Genomic DNA, 11,647 nt, shown 5'->3' on the forward strand with positions numbered 1-11,647 from the left:
AGGTATAATTTATGAATTATCTTTTAAGACACTTCTTTTATATTAATAACCAGCAAATATTTTGGCAACAGCCAAGCTTTTTCCCAGCAAACATTCTCCACAAACTGATTCCAAGAACACGCAACATGTGGAAGAGAGACTATTTATTTTTGTAATAAAGCTCGTATTGCCTTGTTGCGTACCTAAACAGTTTGTTGTAACCAGGCTGCACTTGGGTAGTGACATCACGGGCGCCATATTGAAGTGCTGATTTTTTGTGTCTCGAACGGTGCTGCCAGCTTTCTGTTTCCTGTTGGACTCAGGAGGAGATGGACAGAGAAAACACCACAAACATGGAAATCGACACGCTTTTGGAGGCTCTGAAAGGTTGATAGACGTGCCTTGGTCGTTAACTAGTACTCGGGGAAAGTGAGAGTTTGCGTTGTGTGAAATTGTTTAGAATTTCAACGCAGTTCCCAGACTAATGTAGTTGCTAGCTAGCTGGCTAGCTGAGGTGTTGAATGCTTCTGTTAGCTAGATCGCTATTTAGCTAATAGTAACGAAGCTACATGTAATTAAATATAACATCCGAGTTCTGAAACACTATTGGTGATTACCCGTAGTGATGGCAGTTGTTTTAAATTAGTGAGAGTATTACGATCTGCCCTTTATCCCTGAAGCCGGTAACGTTCGCTAACATTGCCTTGCTAGCAAGCTAGCTAACTAGCATGTATTTTTCAACGTTTCTTATTCGCTAACGAACGTTAGCTCAATATGGTTAGCTAAATTAGCTTGTTAGCTTCATAGCTAACGTTAGCTGGTTGGCTAACTGTTAGCTAGGTATATGGCATGATAAAATTGGCTAACGTTTTCAGTGCTAATGGTAGACAGTTGTTCAGCTATGTGTAGGCTTTCCCCAAAACTAGTCGAGTGTTTAACCATGTAGCTCTAACAATAGCCAGTTAATCGCTTTTGGTCGAGATGAAGTCGGGAAATTGTGGAACGTTGGGTAGGTAATATACATTTTGTTAGTGCTGGCTAAACTGATAGTTTGTAATTAGCTTGCTAGTTGGCTCTTTAGCTAGCTAATGTTTCCGTCTTGGCTAGCTGGCGAGCTAACTTTTTTCCACTACAGACAAGGCATACATGATTGAGCTAACGTTAAACTGTAGCTATGGTGCTTCCGTTTTCTTTTCTAAATTAGTGCCTAACCGTTGAATATGTCAATTTACTCCAATGCAGATTTCGATAAGAAAGGGAAGAAAGACGTGTGCCCCGTTTTGGACCAGTTTTTGTGCCATGTTGCGAAGACCGGAGAGACGATGTAAGTATTTAGATATAGCTCGTTTATCGCAGGTCGTTCCTACGTTAGGCCTGTTTACGTCTCCAGAGTAGGGAATGGAACACGCTCTCCTGGTTGTACGGCGAGCTTGTGAGTATGCACGTATTTAGCTAGTTCCAATAGTCGCCACCACTTTTGCACGGCGACTCCCTTGCATTTTATAAAATGCATGATTTGTGCAATCATACTACTAAAATCATAGTTTCTTAAATGAGACGCACGACAGAAGCACACAAACGCATGTAACAAGTTTGCATTTAGTTCTAACGGGAAACAAAGAAAGTTAGCTCACTTAATTTCATGACTTGTGGACATTGACATTGTATGCACAATCCCAGCAGCGAATGAAACCATCGAATAGCAAGTTCATGTCGTAGTATGGCAGTTGTTTGTCATTACTTTTCTGATATCTTAACACCTCAAGGCTTTTTTGTACAAATATTGTAACCCTAAATAGCAACACCTACTGTTAATCTCTGGTCGTGTTACTATGTTTATTCAAGAGTTAAAAAAAATATATATATACAAAGATTGAGATGTGCCAAATTGACAGGTGCAATAATTCAGGTGTTTGTTCGAGTTTTGGAGTTTTGCTGTTCGGGATGTGAAGATTTGTTGGCTAAATCATACTGGTGTTCTTTTATGGCTCTCTGGGATTTAACCACTGGTTTGTGGCTTTGATTTTAAAAGTAACCTATGCATATTGCATGGCCATTTAGGTATTTTGACAGTCATAGTAAACCTTGACATGAACTAAAATCTTCGGATTTTTAGACTCTGCTTTGAATGTTTATAATAATAAATTATTTTGAGCCTAGTGTGTTCCATGTCAATTATGTTGACAGCATTCATAAAATAGCCTTGTGTGTGTGACATCCCGTTTAATACCATCTTCATTTTAAAATTCTTCACATGCTTAGGCTTTCTCCAGAAATTAACGGCCTACCTGCCTTTTAAGCAAATCAGTTACCGCAACTATTTATAAAAGTCTTAAGTCTTTAAAAAGTTGTGTCACTTTTTAATGAGATATGCCTGACAACCTCTCCATAGCCTGCTGGATTCGCACATTCAAATGTAAGAGCCTGAACTAAACTTACTCTGATAAGGGTGGCCCAAACTTACACTAGGGTGGAGTTGATTATGCAAGCCTATTCTAGAGTGGCTCTATGAGCTAGGTATTTATGTAACACTGCATCTGCATGTGCGTACCGGTCTAATACTCTGTTTTGAGGCAAATAATTGTTGTTTTTTTTCTTCTTTATTCACAATTGGTCACTTCTCACCCCAGTACTCACTATTATAGTTTGATTTAATATTTCCTGTCTAGTACAGATTGTAGTAGGCTTGCTCCTGAAAGTTGTGAGTTGGTTTCTGCTCTTATGGTCCTTATAGTTTGATGTTCATGTCTTTTGTCACTTATTTACCCCTCTTTTTACCTGTTGAGGCATATACATTCAGTGTAGTCTTTTTTCCCCCCTTTAATTGTCCCACAGTTTCTGTCCATTCACTTGTCCTCAGTCAGATGAAGGAAGTGAACTCTCGAGACACAGGCTAGCTTATGTCACCCCAGACCACAGTATTTTAATTATTATTAAAGTTAACTCAGCATTTATGGTTTGTAAGTACTGGTATTTTTTCTCAAAATAAATGGGCATTTCTTTGTTACTTTCAGTTTCGACATTCCTTAGCTCAACATTTTACTACCTTTCAATTTAAATTGTGCCTATTAGGATAGGGGACAAGCTGCATACTGCATTTGGATAGTTTAGCCCCGTTCCATTTCCAGTTCATGTTAGGATTAATGTATTATGCCCTGGGTAAATATCTCGTATCCTGATTTTTTTTTTTCTTTTCTTCCCATGAACCAAGAATGTTGAGTTAATGTTTCATCACCATTTGTTGCATCTCCACTAGGCTCCTGTACATAGGACATTACTGGTGTTTTCATCTTTTTGGTTTATCATATGTGTTGCAGTTCAACAGAATGCCTCAGTGGTGACGTGTTTTTGTAGGGCAAACCCGAAAGTTTCTTCTGCCATGGGTTCCCTTGGTGTATTTCAAATGCTTGTTTCCCATAGGGATTTCGATTGAATTTCAGTTCGATCATGAATCTGGTCCCACAACTTAATTGTTAAGGACTAACCCTTGAAGTGTGTGCACTCTGATTATCTAATTAAGCGCTCTTATTTTTTCTTATTTTTCTCTTATGAATTCTTAAGCTGTATTTTCGTCTTTGCTGTAAACTAAATTTAGCTTGGAACAATGAAGTTAAAGTTAGGTTTGTTTGTATGGAGAGTGCAATGGCCCAGATCTTATTGGAGTTGTGCTTAGGAAGGTGATGGAACATCTCTCTTGATGGAGTGGTATGGTAGTTTTCCCTCAGTGTGTCTATGAGTATGTCACAGAAATCTTGCATCAGTGAAAAGGAGCATTAAGTTTATTAGCATGGGGTGTAAAAGCTGTGTTATTTTATGCTAAATAATATGTTTTTATTGTAAGTACTCTAAAGTTGTTGCATATTTAATATATAGCAGAGAATCTCATGTTCAAAGGCATATCCGAATAGAAACAACGTTACATTACATTGCAATGGCAATGAATGTCCTTCCTAGGAATCGAACCTGTGACCTTTTGGTTACAAGACCAGCTCCTTACCCGTTATACTGCACTGCCGCCCACACGCTAAATAAGCAGCTGGCCCAAAGGTATTTACACTATCCATGGTAGAACTTAATCGTTTTTCTGCCTTATCAAAGTCCAAAAGGAGTGTTTTGACTGTTGTAAATGACAAGTCCCATTTTGGCGGATGCCGCTGTGTTCAGATGTAGAATTTGTTCGAGCTGGACTTCATATGGGAGTGACACTTACAAACAGATGGCATTTGCTCTATTGTTTTCTAGTGCTCCCCCCTCCCCAAACATTGATTAACAGGATGCCCCAGTCCTGCCTTTTTAGGCCTGTATTGTCTGTTTGAACGGGTTCCATCTGCACTTTGTTGCCAGGGCAGTCTGCCTGTGTATTTTGTTGATGGCACTCTAGATGACCTAAAGCATTTCCTCTGAAATAAACTGTGGACTTGCTTGTGTAACACCACTTTGGCCTGTGAATAGCCTTTGCAAATGTCATATTAAATGTACTGTCATAAATATCTGCAGTTCTGTATTTGCCCTTCGAAAGGTTGCTTTAACGCCTCAAACATGCATGCTGTTATAAAGTCAGCCATGTTTATTTGTTTACTTCCTGTTCCCTAAACTAATGGAACCGACCTGAGAGAGTACAGTATGTGCTGTGTATGGTTTAAGGCCTCTTGGACTGGCGTTTTACTGTGTCCGGTATCTCCCTAAAATTCCATGGGTGCTTTTTTATTTTTTATTTCTGCTCTTCCATTTTGGATTATTAATGAGCACAAACTAGCTACAGCTTAACTACTTTTTGGGTTAGACCATTACCACTTCGATTAAGTTTGAAAAGAGCGACTTGCTTATGTGCGCTTTCCTGCCTCCCCAGGATTCAGTGGTCACAGTTTAAAAGCTATTTCCTCTTCAAACTGGAGAAGGTGATGGATGATTTTCGAGCTTCGGCCCCAGAGCAGAGGGGGCCAGCCAATCCGAACGTCGAGTGCATTCCTTTTGAAGAGATGAAGGAGAGGATACTCAAAATAGTGAATGGCTACAATGGGTGAGTCGCCTCGCTATGAAAGAAACGTTAAATGCCAGGAATTGTCCCCAAATGTGGGTTAACTGTCCCTCCGCAACGATTACTGTCTCAGTTGATCGGTGTCTGAAGCTGAAGGTTATCTGTCTGACTGACGGCGCTCATCTTGATGCAATGGCGCCATCTGCTGACGGTGTCTCAGAGGTTGAAAGGCACGATGGTTTTGAGCTTGCTGTCATCGCACAAGGTTTACGGAGCACAGTTCCTCAGCGTCTGCAATTTAAAATCGCAATTTACGACGCAGTTTCTCGGCCTTACGCTCGCGCTATAAAAGCCGCAAAGTAATTCGATTCTTTCTGCACCACAGGTTTTATGTTATTGAATTTCTGATTTCTTCTCGACCCAGAATCCCTTTCACCATCCAGCGCCTGTGCGAGCTGCTGACGGAGCCCAGGAGGAACTACACGGGGACGGACAAGTTTCTACGGGGGGTGGAGAAGGTGAGCTCAGTCTCCTCGGGTCAGGTGATGCCCTACCCCGTATAATCACAGGTGGTGGGGAAAAAATTAGAAACATTCTTCTAAAATGAATCATGAAGAAAGGGAAGGAGCAGCCTTTGAACTGCAGCAGTTGAATGTGTATTGATTTTTAGAAGGCTGTCAAATGCTTATAGGGCTGATAGACAAACATAGAATACTGCGATTATTGAATACCTGAAGGATAATCGTGTTCTTTTTAAATCAAACTTTGCACTATAAAACTTTGAGTGTGTGGAGAACATTGAAATAAAGGGAACTTTAATGGAAACTATGGACTGGAATGTAGATATCAGAACATGGAATGTTCTCTGTAAATGTCTGAATATAATCTCTGGCAGGTGGGAGCCTTTCATGATAGCCCCTGTTATTAACAAATAGAAGGCTATGCAGTCTTCTTTTAGGTAATGTTCATCTGTTGCATTGAACACATTCAGCTTGTTAATTATTTGAGTGCAGTTATGAGTGAAAGGTATAGCAAATTTTTACGCATGAAATTTAGTGACACAAGTGCAGTGTCAGTTTGCATTTAAAGATTATATCCATGAGAATAGACTACTTTAAGGTGCTGTGGGCAGGTAGTCTGCGAGGTGTCTGTTGAGCTGTAATAAGCTGTTGAATTCCTTGTTTTACAGAACGTGATGGTGGTCAGCTGTGTTTACCCCACGTCTGAGTAAGTAAACACACACGAGCACACGCGCCTGTGAAGATCCTGCCAACCGAACGCTCCTCGCAGACCGCACGCAATCAATGCTAATTCCCCCGTGATCCCGCCGCGTTTGTCTCGCGTTTGATGATCGTGCCGGTCTTGTGTAAACGCGCACGTCCTGCCCCTAAGGCTGCGGGTTTTACAGGCGCTCGGCTCTTAAGTGTGGGCCCGTGCTGTCGGGTGATTTGTGTTTTCCCCATTGTCGCTCAGCCTGTGGAGGGAGGAAAAAAAAAGGTGTTATTTCTGGGTGAATATGCATTACAAATCTTAGCCTTTTTACTGCCTGTTGTGAGCAATGCCGCTTAGCTTATGTAACGCTCCTGAGCCTGTGCTAAGCTCCCCTGAGCCTTTCATCAATTGGTGTGAAGAAGCAGGCGTGTTAAATCACCTGCGCTTGTTGATTTTAAGACTTGTTTTCCTGTTCTGAAGGAAAAATGGATCCACCACTGTGAACCGGATGAACGGGGTCATGTTTCCCGGGAATTCGTCGACTTATTCAGACAGGTGAGAAGAGTAGGCCTGGTTTACGGAAAGCACAGAGACTCCAGACGCCTTTCAGAAGAAGCCTTTGATTCGTGTGCTGGGTCTGTCACTATGAGGAAGCAGCTTGTGTGCTGAGACTGGACACTTTATTCCTTTGTGTTTTTACTGTTTTTTTTTTTTTTTTTTTTTTGAAGGAACGTGAACGGGCCAGGCACACCCAGACCACTCAACCGACCAAAGCTCTCCCTCTCCAGCTCGCTGGCCACGAACGGCCTTCCGGACAGTACGGAAAACAAGGCGCCGGCCACAGAGATGGGAGACGGCAGCCCTCTCAGGTACTGCACAGTCACCATCGCCATTCTCACCATGGTACAGCACAGTCACCATCGCCATTCTCACCATGGTACTGCACAGTCACCATCGCCATTCTCACCATGGTACAGCTCAGTCACCATCGCCATTCTCACCATGGTACAGCACAGTCACCCTCGCCATTCTCACCATGGTACAGCACAGTCACCATCGCCATTCTCACCATGGTACAGCACAGTCACCCTCGCCATTCTCACCATGGTACAGCACAGTCACCATGGCCATTCTCACCATGGTACAGCACAGTCACCATCGCCATTCTCACCATGGTACAGCACAGTCACCATCGCCATTCTCACCATGGTACAGCACAGTCACCATGGCCATTCTCACCATGGTACAGCACAGTCACCATCGCCATTCTCACCATGGTACAGCACAGTCACCATCGCCATTCTCACCATGGTACAGCACAGTCACCATCGCCATTCTCACCATGGTACAGCACAGTCACCATCGCCATTCTCACCATGGTACAGTACAGTCACCATCGCCATTCTCACCATGGTACAGCACAGTCACCATCGCCATTCTCACCATGGCTACAGCGGGAAGAGGCTGCAAAATGCCTGTAAACAGAGCTTATGCCTCAGCACTACTGTCCACATCTCTAACAGTACCTGCAAAATGCCAGAACAGAAGTGAGCTGTACTCATGCCACTGACCGATTTAGGCTTGACACCAGTTTGTGTTTTTGCCCCCCTTTAAAGTGTTTTTCACAGTTGAGCAAAATTATGAATAATATGAATTCTGAACCCTCGAATGGCAATGACAAGCATATTAAAGGCAAGGGATGGGGGAGTGTATTGGTTTTGTTTGTTTAACTGGAGCTGTAGGAAGATATAATTAACTTGCTAATGTGGCTCGATATGTCAGGTGTAAGTTAGCTGGTGATTTATGAGAAGCAGGAACAGAATTGATTGTGTGTGTGTGTGTGTGTGTGTGTGTTGCGCAGCGATTCGTCCGTGTCAGAAGGAGACGGCACCCCGGGGGGCCCTCTGAAGAACAAACACCAGGAGGACGAGGACGCCATGGAGGCCGAGCAGCACGAGGTCAAGAGGCTCAAGTTCGACAGAGACGACGAGGACGAGGACGACGACGAGGAAGAGGAAGGGGGGAAGGAGGCGGCCTGTCCCGCCCAAGCAGAGAGCTCGTCGGAAATGCCCGAGGAGGCGGAGTCTTCCTCCGACGTGCGCGAGGAGGGCGAGAAGAACAGCGAAGCGGCCAGCAGCGTCACGTCTGAAGACCAGGGTAGGGTTTCCGCTCGTGTGTGTGTGGGTGTGTGGGGTGTGTGGGGTGTGTGGGGTGTGTGTGCGTGCGTGTGTGCGTGTGTGCGTGTGTGCGTGTGTGCGTGTGTGCGTGAGTGTGTGCGTGAGTGTGAGCGTGAGTGTGAGTGTGAGTGTGAGTGTGAGTGTGAGTGTGAGTGTGAGTGTGAGTGTGAGTGAGTGTGAGTGTGAGTGTGAGTGTGTGGGGTGTGTGTGTGTGAGTGTGAGTGTAGGGGGTGTTCAGACAGACAGGTGCATGCTGCATGGGGAAAACAGAGCAGCTTCTGAGATGATGGTGTAGCGTCTCACCGCCCCTGCGTTCTCTCCTCAGAGCCCTCCAGCACGCAGACGGAGCCCTCCTCAGGAGGCAGCCGGGAGGAGGAGGAGGCGGCGGAGAGGGAGGTGTCCTCGGCCTCGGCGGAGGCGGCGGCGCAGGAGGAGGGCGGAGAGATGGACCAGTCCCAGCAGCCGGCCCCGGCGGACAGCTCTCCCAGCCCCGAGGCTCAGGAGGGGAGCGAGGCGGGAGACCCGGTCAGCAGCAGCAGCAGCAGCAGCAGCGAGGACAGCGCGTCCGGAGAGCCCGGCTCCTCCAGCAGTACGCCCGAGTCGGCAGCAGAGGGCGCCGCCGAGAGCGGCACGCACGTCGCGGACACCTGCGAGGAGCCCATGGAGCAAGACTAGCGACGCTCCCTCCACTTTATACACTGTATCAGACAGCAGCCGCGAGATCCATGTAAAAAAACAAAAAAAAAAAACAAACAGTGGACCTTTAGTTTCCATGGAGAGGGCTGCCCTTCTACGGGCTCCCTGAGGGTTGGTTGGAACCCCAGCCCCCGCCTCCAGAAGGCCACTCGTCGGTGGTTTGTGTATAGATTTTTTTTCTCTTTTTTTTTTTTTTGCAATTTAAAATGTTTTCCAACTGGAAAGTCGTTATTTTGACAGTAATTTTTTTGAAGCTCATGACATTTGTTTCCATGCAGGCCTTCTTTCTGTTCCCGGCAGGTTTTTCCACTCGGTCGTCCTTTCAGCATTTGTCACTTTGGGTGTGTGTACCTCTTCGTTTGTACGAAAAAAAAAAAGAGAGAGGAAAAATAAGCTGCCTGGATGCCTCCATTTCACATCGTGGTTCTCCGGTTCTGTGGGTTTGTGTGCGTCAGGAGTACCGGTGTGCGGGTGGGGTTGGGTTTGGGTGGGAGGGTGGGGGTTCTTGGGGGGGGGGGGGGCGGGTGGGAGGCCACTGTCCCCTGACCAGTTAACCCCTGTGTGTTTTCACCACTCTCAGACCAGGATTAGAACACATTCCAGGAGCGCTGCTTGGTCTGAGCGCCCGGAGACGCTCCCCGCACTGACGAGAGATGCAGCTTCCGCCCGCTAAGTGCTCGAAAACATGACTGATTTTATTTCCCAGAGGCGTTTTGTTTGACTCGAGTTTCGGTTGTAGCGTGAATGCTTTATTTTTTTGTTTTTGTTTTTTTTTTTAGGTTTGTATATTTGCATCCATTAGAGAATGTTTGATTTTTTGGGTGTCCCAGAATTGCGTCTCTCTTCACACTAGCTCCCCCTTCTCTCCTTTTTTATGCGCAGGTCATCATCGCAAACAATTACACTGCTTGATTGCATCAGATGGCAATCTTACACAGTAACTTTACCTTGTACCAGAGTCAGATACAAGATATATAATTTTGGGGTGCATTGAACCACCGTAATTTATATGAACTTTTCAACCGAATGACCTATTTTTTTGAACATACTTTTTTGGCAGCCAGTTATTCTTAGCTATGTAATGCCAGCTGAAAGCACAAAGATTGCTTTACTCACCTTTCTCAACTGTCACATTGAATACCAAGTTCTTTCACGTACGGATACCCGGACAAAGACACTGGCTGCCAAATTTGTACCCGTTTCTGCAACTGTACTTTTTTGATATTTAGAATTTTTAAATTTCTGTAAAGTAGATTTTGTAGATTGTAATAAGTGTTCACTGCCTTTGTGAAACGGTATATAATTGTATAATTTCTGTGTAAACTGAATGCTTGGGCTTTCAATACAGTATTCATATAAAGCAATAAATGTCAATGTTCTAATTATGGGTATTCCGCTCTTATTTGTGTGTTAACTTGCCGCCTGTATAGAGCATGAAATGACAAGTCTGTATGTGAGGATCTGGATCTGTTTATGCTGGGCAGATGGTAATTTTCCTGACACGCTGTTGTCAAAGGCTATATTCCAGTAATACTGAAATCCTCATTAATATTCCCTGATAATCGTAGACATTTTCTCGCCAATGCGTTGTCTGCACTGAGCGCTGAGGTGCATGTCTATGTACTGAACATCAGTCTCGCACTGTCTGACTCATTGCTGCGTGTTAAGTGGCAGGTTTCGCCTGAATATATTCTGTGGGACATTAACTTGGGAAAAGTAGTTTTTTATGAATTGTGTGATGCCTTGAAATAAGTTTGAGACTATTGTTGGGGTGCGTCTGTTTTTTCTTTTTCTTTTTTTTCTTGTCAAGTGTGTCATATTTAGTCAGACATTTACTTTCACAATTCTAACAGAAGCAAAATGGGCAACAGCTATTGAACTGTAAAGTTATTTAAATTATTTGAAGGAACACACTCAAGTGCAGACACCCACGTGATTTCCTTGTTCAGGGAGTCAATAAGCTGTACTATCGGTTGCTTTAATTTCTGTTGAAATCTGCTGGAGCTCACGGTGGAAATAAAAGGTGGATTTGAGAAATCCTTGCAGCACCAGACGGCTGTGTAGTTCAGTTTTTAGCGGTGGTTTCTAGGGAAATAATGACAGGCCAGGAGGGAATACCGGAGAGATTTAAATCAAACCAGCAGCAATTTGGCATGGCACCAAAAATGCCAGCCTTATTAAAATGCTTGAGCCAATAGCCGTCGAGCAGAATGTCTCGTAGAAACCAGAGTAGTACATTCATATGTGAATCCAGTACATGATCCCTTGTCTGTAAATGAAAGGAATCTTGCTCAGTTCAACAATGCTAGACATCCAGAAATCTGATAATTTATTTTTGATTATTAAATGTTTCAATGTAAATAATTTTCCAAATGACTGTACCCCTCCAGCAACTTTGAATGTCACCTGCTGGAAGATGCAAACAAGCCACAGGGTATTATTTGAACAGCAAGTTTATAGAATTACACCTTTAAACAATACAACTGGTCCACTCGGTTGTAATAGAAGAGGTTGTACAAACTAATTTCTCCACAATAACGTGTTTGGTTGAAAGAGCCCTTTGATAATTTTCAAATGTGCTTAAAGATGGTGAAATGGCAGGTTT

At 44.0% G+C, this 11,647-nt stretch overlaps 1 protein-coding gene across 2 annotated transcripts; it reads left to right on the forward strand.

Annotated features, from left to right (window-relative positions):
• The first annotated feature begins 209 nt into the window (after nt 1–209).
• Nucleotides 210–9,477, forward strand: ppp4r2b (protein phosphatase 4, regulatory subunit 2b). Of its 2 annotated transcripts, none has more exons than XM_035389341.1 (9): nt 210–366; nt 1,222–1,303; nt 4,829–4,999; nt 5,382–5,475; nt 6,147–6,184; nt 6,650–6,724; nt 6,898–7,038; nt 8,031–8,326; nt 8,672–9,477. In XM_035389341.1, exons 1-9 carry the CDS (start codon nt 309–311, stop codon nt 9,019–9,021), a joined length of 1,305 nt encoding a protein of 434 aa, XP_035245232.1. In that variant the 5' UTR covers nt 210–308; the 3' UTR covers nt 9,022–9,477. The 2 variants fall into 2 exon arrangements, with proteins under 2 accessions (XP_035245232.1, XP_035245233.1); XM_035389342.1 differs by lacking the exon at nt 210–366 and adding an exon at nt 400–988.
• Nucleotides 9,478–11,647: the final 2,170 nt, after the last annotated feature.

The sequence above is a fragment of the Anguilla anguilla genome, chromosome 13 (genome assembly GCF_013347855.1).
Source record: "Anguilla anguilla isolate fAngAng1 chromosome 13, fAngAng1.pri, whole genome shotgun sequence".
Classification (NCBI taxonomy): domain Eukaryota; kingdom Metazoa; phylum Chordata; class Actinopteri; order Anguilliformes; family Anguillidae; genus Anguilla; species Anguilla anguilla.